Here is a 19,648-nt window from a genome sequence, read left to right on the forward strand (position 1 = left end):
ACGGCGCTGTTGGCTTAAGACTAGCGCCGTTAGCTTCAACGATAGCGAAAGGCACCCGGGAATCTTCGGTGACGTTTAACGATGTCGAAGTCGTTGGCAACGGGTACTGGGGAAGATTCGCTGAGCATGTAATCTTAGGTTAGACCTCTAATTACTCGGTAATCGGTATGTAATGTATTTGTGTATACTGGTTCCTTGGTAACGTTTTGCATCCGTATCTATGTAGGTACTGTACAATTCTGTATTTTTGTTATGGAAACAGCATACCAAGACAACAAATCAGTAAGTGAAAAAGGGTACTTACGTCGTATTAATATGCAACACCAGTTACTCCAAATCTGGAATATATTACAGGCTCCAATATAGTTATGCATACGGTAATAAGAGTACTTAAAATTATGCAAGAGGTGATGTTGTCCCTAAAGGTTGTTTTCGAGAGAGTATGATGATGTACTTACTACCCGACTATTTGCCGCAATTATTTTCATGTTCTTGTATTCTTTGAGTTTCTGTATTTACATATGCTATCCGTTATGCATCTGGATATCTGTCTAACCTAAGATAGCGAATTCTGTCAATCGGTGTGTAGTACCGTTTACTGGAGAATTACCGTAGTATGACGAACTGGGCATCTCGGCGAATTTTGGTTGCTGCACTCATAATAGCTTTTTCCGCTGGTTGCTTATTATTGGTACCGGCACTGAGCCGTTTTGCGTATAATTTTTGTTGTGTTTGGTCAGCATCAGCAACTTCGAAAGGCACAAATCTGGTAGGCTGATGCGTAACATACAAACCGTTATATCTTACCATTAGACGTACTTTCCAGTATCCATGGCCAGGTGCGCAACTGCGCATAAGCATCTGGAATTTCACTAGTAACGATCGAAAGAGAACAGCCAGTCCGAGTGAGCCCGTGTACTCCTAACCATAAATAAAATAATGAAGCTGTAAAGTTGCATTGCAGACGTGCCGGTCACCGGCAAGATCCGGCAGAGTACTGAACACAGACCTGAGCCGGCTTCGTTGCGACTTGGTAAATCGTATGGCTGGTCGGATCGAAGTGGCCAAAAAGTACCGCATCCAACAGCACAAATTGTTCCACACTGTCAACAACAACATGCTCAACGGATCATCCTTGCGCAGATTCCTGACTTATCAGCCGGTGGATGGAGGACTGGGAAATTTCATGTTCCAGTCTGCCATGCTTGTAGGTTGTGCTCGAAAGAATGACCGGATTCCAGTACGCATTACCCACGACTCCAGGTTGGAGCTTTTCGAGGGAATGGACATCGGTTTCCTTAACCGGTCCGTCCTTTTCCCGAACAATTCACGTAAAGCGCAGACTCTTGGTAAGCCTGAAGAATTGGCTCGAAAAGACGATGAAGTTAAAACAATTGCTGGAGTACTTCTAGCGTGGGACTTTGTTAGAAACATTAAAGTCTTATTTTTTGATGCTTAGGCCAATACTTTTGCAGGGGAATTAGGTCCGGGAAAATTCAGTCCTGACTTTCACAACGTGAGCTCTCGCTTCCCCGATCAAGCTGCATCATTATCTGGTTACGGCCAATCGTGGAAATACTTCCATGATGCATCTCATGAGATCCGCGCGCTGTTGACCTTCAAAGAAACTATCCAACAGGAAGCTATTAACGCCATCCTGGACGGACTGAGCAACCTGAGCAGGCGGGGCGTGCTGCTTAACCGCATGCAGCCGGTTCATGTAGGGATCCATGTGCGGCGAGGCGACATCGTCAGTGACGCCGATCAGGTCGCTCATGGCCACGTGGCCGCCACGGAAGAGTATCTGCTGCGCATGGCGCTGCGCATCCAACGCCGGTACCCGTACGCAGTCTTCTTTGTCATCAGTAACGACTTGGACTACTGCCGACGATTATTCCGCGAGCCCAACTTCATCTTCGTCGATGGGAATGCGGCCGAAGTGGACATGGCTATAATGACCTTTATGGATGTGATGGTGATGAGTGTTGGGAGCTATAGCTGGTGGTCGTCTTATCTTAGCGATGCTCAAGAGGTTTTCTATTTTAAGGACTGGCCGAGGAATGGCAGTGACTTTGCAGAAGGAGTTGCAGCAGAAGACTATTTTTTTCCTGCGTGGCATGGTGATAATTAGACGGAAGACTGCGCAACAGTGTGCAAGCGAAAAAATATCGACTCTTTTATTATCATCTACGCTGTTTAATTTGTCAAAATTGTTCGTCGTGCTTTCCGATGTCGTGAAACAAAGTTAAAATACGAGACACTACAAGTACAAGTACCTGTATCAGTCTCAATGAACATTAGAAAGCTTTAATGTATATTGAGAAAAAGGCTATACTACGCGCGACCTTCCAGTAGTTTTGAGATCACGCTAACCCAGCATTTGGAACGAAACTGACGCCACCATTAGATCACACAGGAACTAGAAACTTCGTTGTTTTGCATGAAAAATCGAAAAATGTCAAAGAGTATTGCTGTAAATGCAAAATTTATAACTTAAACTATGCGAAATCGACCTTTGCACAATGTGAGACTGTGAGCTATGTATCTGTATAGCTGGTTTTGTTCAATCGATAGCGGTGACCAGTGGAGAGCGGTAACGGTTTAATTCGAGTAGCTGGTTCTAACTACTGGACAATATTTTCAGTTTCGTGACTTCCGTTCATTCGGCAGGTGTGCTCAGTTAAGGTCTGTATACTAAGGATTAAAATAAGTGGTAACTGAAGGACTATGGACAGTGTTTTAAGTCATGCATGCTTGACGTGTCAGTGAACAAACCTGTGATTCGTGCCATTTCAAAACCAGATACTTACCGAGGCAGAATGATCAAATGCAGTGCTCCTTCGGAGCGTTTCCGACGGAAACCTACAGGCACGTGAATTGATTAGGAATGAATGCGGAAACATTTGAATATTTTCTAATATTTTGCTTGTTATTGGGTCACTCTCGTCCAGCTATGTATATTTCGAGTCGGTACTGGTAGTTGGCTATACAATAACTGGATCAGTTAGTGCCGGCTGTGTTCCTAATGGCCAACTAGCTACATGGTGTTTCGTATGCAGCAGCCTAATAGTTCCGTAACAGTGAACAGGATAATAACGAGTTTGTTACGCCAATAGCAGGTGCACTTCAATTTCAACTGCAAATAGTCTATTCAGTGATTCAGTAGCCGTCCTCTGAACTCAAGCTTAGAACATACCATCAGATGCACACATTTGCATTTAATGCCCCCGCAACAAAAGGAGCATGCAACACTGCAGCAATAAAAATTACGGTAAGTACCTACATGCCGGTTGCTGCGGTAAGTACCTACATGTCGTCTGCTATAAAACACGGGACCAGCAATGTTTAAAATAATAATATTATAATAATGCCAGGATCATATTCACTTAACGCTAACACTGAAAGTTCATACTTTGCCATTGTGGACACTGATCCAAAATGAACTCGTATTTCTGTTCTTCGTTGTGGCTGATTTTTCTTAGATTTGGCGGTATAGTATGTGGTCAGTATTCCAATACATTGCAGCTGCTGGCAACGAGCACTAGCAGTTTTATTCCCACGCCGACGCTGAGCCAGCCGGCTTGTCTCCCATGCGAGTATCCATACGGTACGTCGTTCTGTTAAGACCTTAATTCCCGAATGCTAAAAATGTTACCGCCACCTCAAGACTTGACAGTAAATTTGTCGAGTTTGTTGCAAAGCTACTGTATTAAGTTAATTTTACTGTTTCTCCCAGAAGCTATTCTCTAGTAATAAGCAAAACGACGTTTTCGGCGATTGTTTTGATTTGCGTTATACCCTTGACTTTTTTTTCTGGAAGGTACCCTTGACTTCTTTTTCTGGAAGGTACTTACCATATATTCCTTCGTCCTTTGTAATTGCAGACGGCAAGGCAAAGGTCACCTGGCTTGTGCGAGATGCTGATACGCTAAAGGAACTTAATAACATCACTGTGCACGCTGTGGCTACCCTGTACAGCGATGGGGATTTGCCATTCAAAGGTCAAACAACAGAAACTAACTCCTTTGGAGAATTCACTTTATCTTTACCAAAAGATGGCACCTACGGGATAACATTCCACTCTGAAGGATATTATCCAATAACTGTGAACAACGTCCAGCGCCAGTTTAGCTTTCAACCAAGATCTTCCATGGAACCTCTATTGTTCATCCGCAACATATTCACCGGAAGTGGAACAGTGAGCGGAAAGATCAGCCTTTCCCGTGCTGAAGAACCACCTGCGTCTCGCGCAAAAATTGAATTTCGCTACGGCATTAACAATGTCAGTGGTCCTATTATTCTCAGTGCTAAGACATCGGCCAGTGGTGAATGGAGCGTCAGCAGTTTCACTACTGGTTATTACACCGCACTCGTCACGCGCAAGGGCTATCAAGCTAAACAGTTTACTTTCGTTGTTCTGGGCGGCAAAGAAATGCCAGAGCTATTCCATGGCCTTATCCCCGACGTCGACTGCTCAAGTCAAGGTGAAGTGCGCGTTTTAATGATCCAGGAGCACCGCTGGGTGCGCTGGTTGGATTTGGTTGTCGAAGGCCCAGTTTCCAACAGCAGTCAACGCGGTCGGGTAGAATACAGCGGTTCAAGTGTAAGTGCCGACGGACTGATGGATAACTGTTATGCCGGCGATTTGCTGGACATTACCATGATCAAAAAACAGTTGGCAGGCGACTATAAAATTGTGGTTTACGACTTCGAAGCTCGTAAAACTCCAGATGACTGGAACCTGGCCTCATCGAACGCAATTGTGCAAGTCTACCGCGGCAACTTTCTGTGGTCGCAGTTATTTGTGCCCAACCGTAAGGGCAACACATGGGTTGTAGCAGCTTTTAATGGTCTCAACCTGACCATTATAAACGAGATGTCCTCCGTTGTATACAACAATTAATTGTCATTCGTTGTGCAACATACATATGTCTTCAGTGGCCGTTAGTTTTCGCGTTGTGTCTGAAAAATGTCGTGGTGCCTCTTTAGAATGCCCGTTATATAATTATTTATAATTGTTTTGATTGTCCTTTATACTCTGCCTTACGGAAATGTCTAGATCTGGGTCTCATTTGTAAAATCGTTTTTAATCAGCTCGGTATGTAATACAGGCAGGTGCTCGATGTGTACCTGAAAAATTCTGTAACCTGGAAACGTTTCGAATGTGTTTTTACGTACTTAAGTACTTCTTACTATATTAAGTACAAGATCTATACTACGCGCGGCGCCCCATAGTTTTGAGATCTCTATAACCATAAAACTTCTGGAAAAACGGACAACGCCATTAGATCCGGGATAGTTCAGAAGTGGCCGGCATGTGTTTCTTTTATGAAAATATCGAGCCGGCATCAAGCCGGCATCAAGACCAGATTGATCCAACCCATCTTAAAGGTCACCTTGAAACTTAGAAATACTTGCCTAGATACAATACAAAATACCAATTGAAATAATTATTACACTAATTAAACCGAAAAATAAATAAATTATTGTACTTATTCAAACACTCGTGTTATTCAAACATTGCTGCCGGTGTTGCCGAGCTCGAAACACGTTTAAAATCAACCGATATAAAATGTAAAAATATCAATATGAAATCAATACGAAAAATCACTGGACGAGTGAGTGACCGAAACACTATCACCGACCACTGACAATGAGCGGAATCTCTAGATGAGTGGGTGACCGAGCTACCACCACTGGCCAGTAAGAAAAATTACTAGACAAGTGAGTGACCGAAACACCATAACTGCCCACTGAGCGGAGTTTCTAGGTGAGTGAGTCATCGAGCGGGCTTTGCTCTTGCTCACCTAACGGGCTCTGCGCACTGGACAGTAGTTGTAGCAGGGTCACTTTCTCACCTAGCGATTTTTCTCCTTACCTAGCGATTTTTCTTACTGGACAGGTGGAGCTCGGTCAGTCACTCACCTAGTGATTGAGTGCGTCAAAAAATCGCTAGGTGAGTAAGTGACCGAGCTACCACCACTGTCCAGTGCCCAGAACCCGTTAGGTGAAAGAGTGACCGAGATACCACTACTGTCCAGTGCACAAACTCCGTTAAGTGATCTAGTGACCGAGCTACCAATACTGTCCAGTGCACAGAGCCCGTTAGGTGAACGCGTGGCCAAGCAACCACTACTGTCCAGTGCACGAACTCCGTTAAGTGATCTAGTGACCGAGATCGTTAACTCCGTTAAGTGATCTAGTTAGTGACCGAGCTACCACTACTGTATAGTGCACGAACTCCGTTAAATAATCTAGTGACCGAGTTACCACTACTGTCTAGTGCACAGAGCCCGTTAGGTGAACGTATGACCAAACTGCAATATTACTGAGCAAAATAGAACAGGGCCCGCTAAGTTCTTAGTGGGTGACCTATCTAGCACCATTGTCCAGTCTTAGCGTCCTTTTAGTTTGTAATGTGGTACTCTCGTGAGTGATTAGATTCGGATGGTTTTCGCTACGAAAATTTAACAAAAAATGATCTGTAAAGTCAAAGTAATTGCGTTCGACTGCACGAAACCAAAACATCCATTTTTTTACAAAATTTCTGTTATCGGGCTCTTCAGATTTATCCGTTCTAAGTTAACAATCCGTAAACCGGCCTAGGAGTTTAGAACCCAAGAAATGCGGAGGCGAAGCCGAGGCTGTTTCTTGTATTATGATAACAAGGAGCCTCGCGCATTCGTGCTCGGCACGGGTGTATTGGAAAGGTCAGGTTTTAATTTATGGACTGTTCCGGCAGTCGTCCGGCAGTTCGAAATTGAATTACTTTTAAAACCATCCTTACTTAATTACTGTATTGTACTTACAGATCTATCCATGGTAATTACGTTTTGGACGGTAGGTTTGTATATGAATATATAAAGATAAAGATATTATTACTGTAATTTTCTCATTTTGTTATGGAAACAGAATACCAAAACAACAAAATTTAAGTAGTGGGAAGGAAAGTATTTATTAATGCAATACCAGTTACTTCTAATCTGAAGTATACATATAATAATATCTGGTATCTGTATAATGTAGTATTCTATTATGATAACTGCTGTCGCCTCAAAAGCTCTTTTTAAATGGTAATTATGGTATGATGATGTATTATAACACTATCTGCAGTATATTATATGAATTTTTGTACTCATATGCAATATTGGTTATGTATCTGGATATCTGCTAATTAACCTCAGAATAACGAATTCTGCCAGTCGTTGATTGCTGGAGGATTGTCATAGCTTTAGTTGATGACGAACTGGACATCTCAGCGAATAATGGTTACTGCACTCATACTAGCTTTTTCCGTTGGTTGCTTTTCATTAATACCCGCACTGAGGCGAGTCGCGTATCACTTCCGTTTCATTAGGTCAGCATCAACTTCGAAGGGCGCGAATCCGGTAGGCTATAATTATTAGACCTTAACGGTTTACGCAGTGCCCAATGATGCTGTTTAATATCCGTTCTCTTGCAAACGTCCAAGTACTGTACGTGCTCTGCAGTTACAATTAATCTATTTATTGCCGCGCGTGCAGATTGACCTTTGCATATGACAGCGTTTTGAGCAAACTTCGTGTGCAGTTTTAGCTCAATACTGTATGTAAGTTCATCTATTCTTCCTTTTTATTAACAAGTAGACTTTCGTAAATTTTGACCCGCAAAGGGTGCCCTGATGGGGCTGGTGCGCCATATACACTGTACATACACACTGTTGGCTGTACCAGTGTCCAGGTGGAGTTTTACTGCTGAGTAGACAGGAGCGAAAGGCACAGGCAATCCGAGTCAGCAAGTGTACCAATAGGCCATAAGCCCATAACTATAAATAAAATTATGATGAAACTGCACAGTTTCATTGCAGACGTGTCGGTCATCGGAAAGATCCGGCAGAGTATTGAACACACACCTGACCCAGCTTCGTTGCGACTTGCTAAATCGTATGGCTGGTCGGATAGAAAGGGCTAAGAAGTACCACATTCAGCTTAGCACATCGTTCCAAACTGCCTACGACAACATGCTCAACGGATCATCCTTGCGCAGATTCGTGACTTATCAGCCGGTGGATGGAGGACTGGGAAATTTCATGTTCCAGTCTGCCATGCTTGTCGGCTGTGCTCGAAAGAATGACCGGATTCCAGTACGCATTACCCACGACTCTAGGTTGGACCTTTTTGAAGGGATGGACATCGGTTTCCTTAACCGGTCCGTCCTTTTCCCGAACAATTCACGTAAAGCGCAGACTCTTGGTAAGCCTGAAGAATTGGCGCGAAAAGACGATGAATTTAAAACACTTGCTGGAGTACTTCTAACGTAGGACTTTGTTAGAAACATTAAAGTTATTTTTTGATGCCTTAGGCCGATACTTTGCAGATGAATTAGGTCCGGGAAAATTCAGTCCTGTCTTTCACAACGTGAGCTCTTGATTCCCAGATCAAGCTGCAGCATTATCTGGTTACGGCCAATCGTGGAAGTACTTCCATGATGCGTCTCATGAGATCCGCGCGCTGTTGACCTTCAAAGAAACTATCCAACAGGAAGCTATTAACGCCATCCTGGACGGACTGAGCAACCTGAGCAGGCGTGGCGTGTTTCTTAACCGCATACAGCCGGTACGTGTAGGGATCCATGTGCGGCGGGGCGACATCGTCAGTGACGCCGCTCAGACCGCTCATGGCCACGTGGCCGCTACGGAAGAGTATCTGCTGCGCATGGCGCTGCGCATCCAGCGCCGTTACCTTGACACCGTCTTCGTTATCAGCAACGACTTGGATTACTGTCGGCGATTATTCCGCGAGCCCAACTTTGTCTTCGTCCACGGCAATGCGGCCGAAGTGGACATGGCTATAATGACCTTTATGGATGTGATGGTGATGAGTGTGGGCAGCTATAGCTGGTGGTCGTCTTACCTTAGCGATGCTCAAGAGGTTTTCTATTTTAAGGACTGGCCAAAAATGGCAGTGACTTTGCAGAAGGAGTTGCAGCAGAAGACTATTTTTTCCCTGCATGGCATGGTGATAATTAGATGGAAGACTGCGCAACAGTGCAAGCGGTCAGAAACTCAGAATCGGCTACTGTGCTCTAGTATTTACGCTGTTTGGCAAATTTGGCCGGCTGCTTGCCGCTAGCACGTATTTCGTGCTTCCAGATATGATGAAACATGATTATGGTACGAGTGTATTTTTAAAAATTCTGATTTCTTGACAACTACATAACTGTTATTGTGGGTGCAAAATGAGGAATACTGTATGTTTTGATTCGAATATTTTTTGTTTATTCAAATCACAACATTTTGTTTTGAGCATAGTTGTGGGCGGTTTTGTAAACGGCTGTACTGTTCTTTGACTTGCTATTGTCATCAGAACAGCAAAAGATTCACGATTATATTCACCGTGTAGCTGACGAATGTCGACCTATAAGAACACGTGGGAATTCCATCAAAAATGAATTAAAAAGCACGTTTTCAGCCGTTTGCAGCGGCTTGCAATCATTTTTAAGTGTCAGTTTGTAAAGTTATATGGAAGTTCGTTATCGCAATAATATTGCTTATTAACTAATTAGCTACTAATTTCGTACGTTAAAAAGTAACTGCAATTTCGTTGGGAAGAAGATATTGTACCGTATTTAACTTGCATGGTGGCATTTGCACAACAGTTTACAGAGTACGTATATGGAATTTCTTCTACCCGTATGGTGACAAAGCTCGCTCATTCAGTTCGTTCTGCATACAAAAGCTGGAAAGTGCAAAAACGTGGCTATGACTTAATTTGGTCAAGACCACCGAATACAATTTATATACATCGAACGGTAGAATGACCACAAGATAAAGTTGCTGTACTGATTTCCCTACTGAACTATACGGCAGATGTATTGTACTTTTTGTGATGTTCTATAACGTGTACGATTTAACACACGAGTAGTGTAATGAAAAGTGCAGCTGCATGTTGTTAAAGTTTTCCGTGCTTATAGAAAAATGTATGCCACAAGCTGGCAAAAATGTCCATTTTCCATATACTAAGTTCGTGCGACCATGTTCGTTTACCATAAACAAAATGCATTCCTTAGATATCAAAGTAATGTGGTAATTCCTTCCTGGTGATCTCGATTAAATTTTATTGGTCAGAACGAGAGCGCACGTCTGCAGCTCCAAGTCAATTTCTGATCTGACAACCAGAATTTACGGATGTCCAGTAGAGCCCTGCACGAGCCGAGCCGCTCGGCTCGGCTCACGAGCGCTCGGCGCTCGCGAGCACTTCGAGCGAGCAGGCGTCGTTTTGCGAATTTGCGAACGAGCTGAGCAATAGAAAAAAAATTGCGAACGAGCCGAGCGAGCAGGATGGTCGGGTGCGAGCACTCGCGAGCCTACAGGCTGACATTGTGCGAACTGGAGAAGTTTCTAGTACTAAATTACAATGACCGACCTGAAAACGATCTTAAACCACCGTCACCTTCGCGCTTCGCGCGAAGTGATTTACAGTACCAACTTTTCTAGACCGGTTGGGACTCTGGACTAACTTTTGATATTTTGTACTCGTAGCCAACAAAAACATTATTTGACGGGTTTATGAACCAGTTGAATGCTTCCTAAGAAAGGCGCATTTTAATTTTCGAGCATGCATTCTATTATACGTATTTATTTCAGGCTGAATTACGAAAACTACATCCAGTTGAAAATTAGAGAAATGTATTAGCGAAAAAATGGAAAACTGTGATGAAATGGACTACCAGTATGGAGATATAAGTGATTGTCTCTGAACATCCAATTACACTTACTGAGTTTTTGTGTTGGTGAAAAGTTTGGTATAATTAATTCGTGCAAAAATGTTGATACGTAAATTTTTGCCGATCTCACGAGCGAGCCGATTTGCCAAAATAAAATTACGAGCGAGTTGAGCGAGCGGAAGCAAAGAAAAATTTGAAAACGAGCGAGTTGAGCGAGCGGCGGTTTGGGCGCGAGCGAGCTGAGCGAGCAGGAAGTTTAAAAAAGCAGAAACGAGCGAGTTGAGCAGCACTTTTGCTGCTCGTGCAGGGCTCTAAATTGTCCAGTACGTGTCGGTGCAGCATATACTTTGTATACTTTTGCAAGCATACGATTGATTTCTGTGCATAAGATTATTTTTCGGCTATTTTGCGGCATGTACTTAAGATTACAACAGTCTCAGTAAGCTTTGCGCAAGCCAGAAAATATGAGTTTTAACTTAAGACTGTTAAGTCTGTGATAATTAGTAGCTGCATCACGGGTGATAAAATTATTTTTTTATTGCACAGCTGGTCGGGGCATTCCAGCTTGGATTATGTAATAGTTTTGATTACCGGTATGCTTCCCGCCTATCACAATGGTGCATGTAACAATGGATTTTGGCGGGCCCATTTTTTTGTATTACAGTACTACTATTACTATCATTATCCGATATCCATAATTATTTGAGTGTGGACTGTGGAGTGGATATCGGATAATTATTTGAATGCTCCAGGTCAACGCCACCGCTAAATACGGATACTAGCCAACGCCCAACGGCCATGAATGGGAGCTTGATTGTCGACCTACTGATTGTGCTAAAGGTGAAATATTTATATTTACACTTTAAATATGATAGACTAGGAAAGTGCACCGCTGTTGGCTTGCACTTAAAGACCGAAACGAAGCGGGAAACCAAGTTTAATAAGCTGTTTGCTGAGTTTGTTTTAAAACTGTTTCGAAATAACATTTTTTATATTTGAAAAAATACTTTGTATTTTTTATTTATTATTTTTTGATATGTTCTTCCATACTTTATTTAAAATTGTTAATGTGTGACCGACATGACCGACATGACCGACGTGACCGACAAAATTTCGGTTTTCTTGAACATAGAGGACCTTCGCTTCGCTTCGGTCGAAAAAGTGATCGTGCAGGTTGACAATATTTTCGGTGCATCTTGCATAATTAGTAAACAGTTTCTGCTTATCTTAAAAATAAATGTAAGTACTTGAAAATTCCGTGTGGTATTTTGGGAGAGTGTTCAGTTTAATATCTTAATATTTTACTACGGTTTTTGCTTATTTCGCAGTTGACATGGTAGACTGACTGGTATCATGTTTTGCGCCAGTATCTGTCAAGTGAAAAAAAATTACTGTACGAAAATTATTTCTAAAATTATATGTAGTAAGCATATACCTGGTATACCATCATCTAATTAAAAACGTCTTTGAAAGAACTGGTAGTAATTACAGTTGTTTATTTACAATACATATCTTTACATCAATATGAACAAGCCGCAATCAAATCACATTTATTAGCAGCATTCAGCATATATAGAATCACGTCTACTGGCCGGTATTTCCAATTTTCCATCATATTTATGAACAGCTGAACAAATTAGTTAGCAGCAATTCAGTAACAAGCGGGCATCATTTGACGCATTAAAGTTAAAAAGCTCCGTCCTAAATTCGACGATGCAATAATGCCGGCGCTGAAGAAGCACGTATAAATATAAGGAAACGCTACGGGTACACATATAATGTTATACCCGGTGATGTACTTTTAAAAATGGAAGATGCAGTCAATCACCAATGAGAAAGTAGTTTCGTCCAGCGCGTGGTCGAGGTGACGCGGTATTAAAGCAGAATGACATGGTAGAAATATGGAGAACGTCTTGATGCATTAGCTCGCGCATATGCAGTCGTATCAGTGCAGCAAAGGAATCTGCAATAATATACGGTAAATCTGCCTCACATGATGGGCCTTATCGTAATTGGTGATTTTGAATTATTGAGTATTACTGTTATCCGTGAATCTTCAGAGTATCACCAAAAGCAATATGTGCTGAATCAAACCAAACTAATGAGTGGAAATGGCCGCATCTAAGACACTCAACTCTTTAAAAACGCCGTTGACAATAAATTTGGTTACGATACTAACGATAGGGTGGTTTTATGACGTTGTGTAGCACTTTCGTAGAATAATACTATTATGGTATGAGTTAATAACTGACTAGGGAGTTTATGTACTGTATCTGTAGTTATTGAGACTATTTTAAGTTTGGTGGCGTAATATATATATACGGATACGTCGTGCTCCTGCTAGTGTGAACTGTGAAATAATTTGCTCATATTGCCATTAGAAGTGTTATTATCGTAGTATTTTCGGTTCAACAAGTGCAATAGTTATTAAACCGCTCATGAAAGTTGATGTAGTAAAGATTAAAATGGACAAAAAATCGATGAGAAGAGCACGTGGCTCGCCTCGGAAACGGAAATGGCATGTTGTATTTGGAAGAGCCTCCCGAAGAACTCAGCATAAGCGTACCGTACTTACGTTTTCTCTCTGCAAATAATACGGAACGGTTACAACTTAAAACATTCGATACTAGGAACGCAGCTAAATGTGTATTATTAAGAAGCGGCGTATAATTTTAATTTCTTCGCCATCGTTACCTTCAGAAGGTACTCTACTCTAGTACACTAAGTAGTCAATGTGCTGTACCTCAATCACGAAGAATAATCTGTTGGATAACTCAGGATGTGCGGCAGCAAGCGCAGCCGATTCCAGGTTCTTCGTCTAGAAACGTTTATGCATTCACACAACGATAATGTTGATCAACGAACTTTTACTGAATGGTTTCAGTGACCGAAATAATATTTAGCCTGCACTGCGCAGTGCATACCGCGTTATTTTTGTAATTTTACACCAAAGGTAACCTGGACTTTAAATAAAAATCTTTCTGACCTGTAATACGCTTTCTATGGTTTCATGAAGTTGGACCAGTCTATTATAGGATAGTTGGTTCAGATACTCAGTAGCGAGAGCGCTGAGCAGATCCTTCAGATTATACCATCGCCGTCGAAGCGCTGCAGTGACAAAAGAAATGTAATTTTTTTTGCAGTCAGAATTTCAAAGACACGTTATATAAGCTTGTAGAAAAGATCCCCAATTTTGATAACCTTGGTATCATAGCGTGACATATCAGTTTTTATAATTAGTGTAAATTCACTATCAGTAAGAAAGTGAAACGTGTAATTAAAGGTTGGCTGTTAAATGTATTAAGTGCACTATGTGTGTTAAGTGTAACAAGCGAGTTAAGTGTAAGTCTTGCTGTTAGTAGTGTTACAGCTTAAAAGTATAAACGTAAGTACTCGAATATAAGACCTGACAATTACTAGGGAAGCATTTCATATTACATCAACAGAAAATGATTTCAATAGGAGAAATGGAACAAAAGATACCTTTTCCAATATGTACAGTATGTGTACAGAGTACAGTCTAACAAGAAATAATAGCGCAAGCCAGTTTCACTCACACAGAATATAAAGAAAACAGAAATAATTACAGTAAAAATATTTCCTTAAATTTCTCGGCTCCATCCATGGTTCCGAGTACGGAAGCAGCGTTGCCTCTTTGGATTTCAATCGACAAACGCTGACGGAGAAATTCGAGTGAGCGAAGCTCGCCAGTATGCTGCTGTAATCGTTTGCCAATTTCCTTCACTAAAAGTGATGCCGACTTTCCCCAGGGACCAAAAGTCTCGAATGCAAGAGGCGCAAAGATGTATCGGCCCTCCAGATAAGCATACAACTTGGCTTTTTTATCTTCCGCCTGCGCTGCTGCGGATCCGGCGGCAGCCGAAGTAGACTTTATATGGGACAAGGCGACAGTATCCACGCAGGTCACGTCCCATGCCAAGCACATGCCACGTTTCCAGGCAAACGTAGTGCATCCGTCTGGGCGGCGACCGGACGTATGGAACGTACCACGCGGTTCCAGTTTTGCTGGGACGCCCGCTGAAACCAACGATCGGCACACAATGCTGTTAAGTCCACCGTGTCTAGGATGACGTCCAGCGGAAAATGAGCATGACAGTCCGTGGTGGCCATATACATCTACGGGCTTGTGACATTTCGCGCATAGATGTGCTTCGCAAATGATAGCGCCTAACCTGAGCCCAACTGATATCTTCAGGGTGTCGTCGTCCAGGAGGTTGCCGATGTGAGCTGAAGGCAAAGCATTCAACCAAATGCCAGCTTCCGGTTTTGATTGTGCGAGGAGTCTGGCCCTGTTTATTTCATCGTCATGAAAGATCTCAAGCAATGTGGACAGCGATGCATTACATAACGGTAAATCCCACGTTCGTTGTGAATTCCTCAGAAATAATAAAACATTTATGTTTTCTCAACGAAGGCATAATTTAGTTATCCATGAGGAAGAGATTCTCATTCGCGGAAGCGATTCTTGATCGAAGGTCATCGTACAGACCTTAAAACGTTTTAGTTTTTATACTGATAATATTTTAAGGGACTGTTTAAAAACGCTAAAGCTTTTCAAGAAAGATCTAGTAGTCGATTAGGCACTTTTTAAAGTAGGTCAGATATGATATCATTCTGTAATTTTGTGTAACGATTTACATTATTCATGATACATTGTATGTAAAGCATTTTGTTTATTTTAACGGCATCAGACTTTGCCGCTGCATTATATTTCCATGTGACCTGCGCTAAAACAGTCTAAAGCGAGTGTACCTGGGCTATCATGCTCTCTCCAGTGAATATGTGCGGCGATAATACGCCGTAACGGAGTGCGGAACCGTCGCAATTGTGTCTTCCTCCACCGCATTTGGATGCGCATTCTTGGTCCAAAGATACGCGTCGCCGAATAATTATTGCGTGGAAGCGCAGGTCGATGCACGGTGTTTACGGTGTTCAAGCGAATACTTTGGTCACCAAGAGTTGTAACTGGTTTCTTATCCATGATATCCCTTACGTTTTTTGCAGCACCAGGAATAATTTTAAAAACGGTATTACGGTTTTTATCTCGATATCAATAAATAATGACGCACAAATATTCTAGATTCTAAACCGTCAGCCAGCTGTTATTTTCGAGATAGCCAGATAGGCACAGAAGTGTAACGAAAGGTCAACAGTTTTATTCACGGTAAGAAAGCTGTTCTGCCTGGGTTTCTGGATTGGTAAAAAGCATGCTGCACAGAGCACAAGTTTCAGCTAAAAAAGTGAGCGGAAATCTGGCGAGGATGCTCAACTGATATCGGTCCTGAATGTTCTGATCGCGCCACATGGTGTTCAGCGCAGCTTATATACGATAGGCCCGGCGAGGACACGAGGCGGGTACAGCTCTGCGGAAGACATGTCTTCGATTCGGTGGCAGAGTCTGTGCGGTTTGAGGAACGTTTGGCTAGGCCACTATCAGAGCTCATGGTCAGCGGATCGCCTAGCTTGTGGCAGAGGTTGGCGAAGATGTCTGCCGATTTGCGGTGCATTTTGCAATGATAACGTAGTGCACGATATGCACGCGCGTGTAGCTTCGGACTGGTGAATGTTTTATCCAAAATGTTATACAAAATCAGCGCAGTGTAGAACCAGCGCAGTGTACAATACAGAGGTATACTGTATACTGTAGAGACTGCGCAGTGCGTGCTTCAAGTAAAGTACTTTTTAATTACAATTCACACCAAAAAGGGAAAGACCGCTTTTGTCTTTTAAACTGCTTTGGTCAGTCTGTATCACTCCTAGCATGTATATACATCACAGGAATCCAGCATTTGATTTTGTTGCAATTGACTATGCGGACTCCTCGGGTCTGGGTCCGCAGGCGATGCGGCCGGTACGGTCAAAACTGTTAAAAACGATCCGCGCATACCGAGCACTGATATTATAGGCTTAATCTTTCAAAGTTTACACGACTACTTGTATGGATGGTCGAGAAGGGTGTCATGTATTTCCTTACACCGGTATAGGCGCAAGTATGTACGATTTGCTTTTAGCCAGTTTTTTTGTAACACATGATTTTTTTGCTAATTTGTCACAAGTTAGCCTTGATGGTGGTACATTTTCAATAGTAAAATCTCAAAAGAAAAAAGTACGTTGATGGTCCCGTTGAGGAAAAAAGTACGTTGAGCGGTTTCAGTCCCAGTAACCGTGCTGTGTGTGACTGGGTTATACTGAATACTGCGTGTTGATCAGCACTTTTTCTTGCAAAATTGCGGGAATTACCAAGAATGTGAAGATGTAATAGAGATTATTGTATTGTGTATACTTGTAATGGTTGATACGTACAGTATGCAAGCGTTTCGCTCATAATTTGCAGCATCCGTAAAAACACGAACATCATATCATGCGTGATTACTGTACAGATACGTTGTATGATAATTACGAAAATAAATATAATTATTACGATAGTATCTGATTCTGATATCTGAACACTTTGATATCGTGAAAATATGCCCATCTGTTTCTGATGTCAATCTAATAACTAGTACGCTCAGGAAATCCACTTGGGCCTTCGAATTCATCGCATAGAGCAGGCAAGAACGTTAAGAGCACATGCACGGCGGTTAGCAAATGGTGACCCGAGGCCGTTAAAGTGGCAGGTGGCTCTATCCAGCCATAACTCATTATCATTTTTATCAGTGATAACTGGTAACTGACAAGCTATTATTATTCTGAAAATCACCAGTCTCTCTCTCATTGGAGTTTTGTAATTAGTAGGTAAGAATAAGAATATTACGTCTTTTGCCACGACCATGTGAAGCAAAAAAATTTACTGTAATTGTTTAGTGTCGACTTACTAGTACCTGAAATCTGCTAATACTGATTTCTTCAATGTTCAGTTTTTTTCCGTCGTTTTTTTTTGCTTTCGCGTGAAATTACTATTTCAAAATTTTTGGTAACAGTAATAGTTGTACAGTAGCACTTATACAGCGATTACGAAATACTCGTATAATATTAGATCTCTTTAATGACATTCTGACAAGTGCACACCCTGCAGGCAAGTTTTAACTCTTACTGTACTGAAATAATTAACGGCTGGCAAACCAAACCATATAAATATAATTTGTCATTTAGAAGAAAACGCAACATTTATCTAAATTGATCGAAAAGAAAAGCCTTTCATTATTGCCGCATTGTCTGCGGTGATTTCTTAGTGTCCACACAAAAATAATTATTTATACAAGTACAACATGAAGCGTAAGCAGTAAATGGAAAATACAAAGTAATAATTACATTCAAGGCTTTTCCTATATTTTACACATGGAAACCCTGCCGCTCTTTGCGAAACAGCAGTCAGTTCGGCTGGAACCGTTCAAAGCGGAGTGTGGCAAGTGGCAACTGATATTCATCGTACGTACACAAACACTTGTTGGAGTAAGTACTTTAGCATCACGGTGGCGGGATCTGCGAGAGAGAGAGGTCTAATTTTCTTGCGCTCGTAAGCTTAAAAGTGTTGATTATAATTTAGGTACTTATAATTATATTATTCTTGTTATTATTTACAGAAAACTAGTGACAGCGTATTGTCAATGCCAAACACAAAAACCTGAAGTACGAATTCCAGACATAAAAAATAAACAAACAACTGGTGAAAATTAACCACCCGGAAATCATTCCTAGATTGTAAATCACTTACGTTTTCTTTCTGCAAAAGAACAAAGATTTTTAAAGCCGTTGAATGTTGAATTTTCGTGAATTTTACAACACGTTATGAAAATCAACTTACTTCGACCTCGAAGAAAAGTCTTTCGCTAACCCAAGGAAATCTCCCAGCGAAATTGGACGATTCCTGGCGCATAACCTAAACCGTAAAGTATTTTAAAAATAAACACTATCGGGTTGACAGAAATCTCGCTACAAATTTAGCATCTGATTCTTATGCGCTTAAAAGGTCAAAGAATTCACTATAAGAGCTAAAAATTCTTAGTAACTTTCGCTATTATTTAAATTTAACAAATTAAAGTAACTGCAAAACTTGGAAAAATAATTACTAACCTGACAAATATTTTTGACGCTTTCGTGGATTTGGACACAAGTACCGTACGGTAGGTCAATGTTCAATCGTCCGGAGATGTATAGGAACACATAGAGCCGTTTTAAATTAACGAGCCGTCGACGAAGTTCTGCAAGGGACAGTAATAAGGTCAAACCCTCCAATTGCTTACGACAGACTTGTGAAGGTACTGTATATAATTACTGACGTTTTTATTAGTAGTGGTATTATAAGTATCACAACTATTAAAATTTTTACAAACCTGGATTGGGATCGCTTTTCCAGTGGGTATGTGCGTCAATAATCCGCTTTAAAGGACTTTTGAATTCCTTGAGCTCCTCTAACTTCTTCACTTTCATAGCCAAATCGCGTTCAGCAACGTCTCGATCGTCTGACAGCGAAGTTAGGATTCGATTTTGCGCTGTTTCACGTTCAGTGCGATTCGAATTCAGTCTGCCCGACCGGCAACCCAGGGGAACAACAGGCGGATGCTGCGATTGCATAGTGTTGATACTGTTAGTTAAGTCGTAAATCGAACTAGGCTGGTTGCCGTATATTAGCCGTACAAGATCGCGTACAACACCGGTGAAGTACTCAGTAATGAAGTAACAATGATGAGAGCATAAGTACACACTACACACCGCGCGACTGCTCCTGTGCAAAAAGGCAAAAGTTGCAACTTGCAAGTGACGATTCGATGCAAGGCAAATTCCAGTGATTCCACAGCTAATATATGTAATATGTGCGAATTGCCCGACCATGTACCGGTACCTGGCAGTCTTGTACCAAGCTCACACAGAAAGCAGTTTATTACAAAATTTTTCTGCAAGTGCATACTGCACATTTGATTTTGCGATATTATAATCATGTTTTTGCATGATTCTGATTTTGGACCTGTAAGCGCTCTGTGAC

The 19,648-nt window shown here is 41.7% G+C and overlaps 3 protein-coding genes across 6 annotated transcripts; 2 read left to right on the top strand and 1 right to left on the bottom strand.

Annotated features, from left to right (window-relative positions):
- Window positions 1–295: 295 nt before the first annotated feature.
- LOC129598733 (galactoside alpha-(1,2)-fucosyltransferase 2-like) lies at window positions 296–2,311 on the top strand. Of its 4 annotated transcripts, XM_055496768.1 has the most exons (4): window positions 296–769; window positions 827–905; window positions 965–1,349; window positions 1,476–2,311. In XM_055496768.1, exons 3-4 carry the CDS (start codon window positions 1,043–1,045, stop codon window positions 2,129–2,131), a joined length of 963 nt encoding a protein of 320 aa, XP_055352743.1. In that variant the 5' UTR covers window positions 296–769; window positions 827–905; window positions 965–1,042; the 3' UTR covers window positions 2,132–2,311. The 4 variants fall into 4 exon arrangements, with proteins under 4 accessions (XP_055352743.1, XP_055352744.1, XP_055352742.1 ...); XM_055496769.1 differs by lacking the exon at window positions 827–905 and having other exon boundaries at window positions 954–1,349; XM_055496767.1 differs by lacking the exon at window positions 827–905.
- A 4,982-nt stretch (window positions 2,312–7,293) lies between these two features.
- Window positions 7,294–9,007, top strand: LOC129598752 (galactoside alpha-(1,2)-fucosyltransferase 1-like). Its single transcript, XM_055496791.1, is given in 4 exon segments — window positions 7,294–7,388; window positions 7,847–8,231; window positions 8,416–8,934; window positions 8,937–9,007. Coding segments are annotated over 3 exon segments (897 nt in total). The 5' UTR covers window positions 7,294–7,388; window positions 7,847–7,924.
- An 8,724-nt stretch (window positions 9,008–17,731) lies between these two features.
- Window positions 17,732–19,294, bottom strand: LOC129598767 (uncharacterized). The gene is made up of 4 exons (XM_055496821.1): window positions 18,999–19,294; window positions 18,739–18,866; window positions 18,470–18,544; window positions 17,732–18,388 (listed from the first exon to the last, which is right to left on the bottom strand). The coding sequence occupies exons 1-4, from the start codon at window positions 19,237–19,239 to the stop codon at window positions 18,239–18,241; spliced, it is 594 nt and encodes a 197-aa protein (XP_055352796.1). The 5' UTR covers window positions 19,240–19,294; the 3' UTR covers window positions 17,732–18,238.
- Between the last annotated feature and the right edge of the window lie 354 nt (window positions 19,295–19,648).

The sequence above is a fragment of the Paramacrobiotus metropolitanus genome, unplaced genomic scaffold, assembly GCF_019649055.1.
Source record: "Paramacrobiotus metropolitanus isolate TYO unplaced genomic scaffold, Prichtersi_v1.0 Parri_scaffold0000128, whole genome shotgun sequence".
NCBI lineage: Eukaryota > Metazoa > Tardigrada > Eutardigrada > Parachela > Macrobiotidae > Paramacrobiotus > Paramacrobiotus metropolitanus.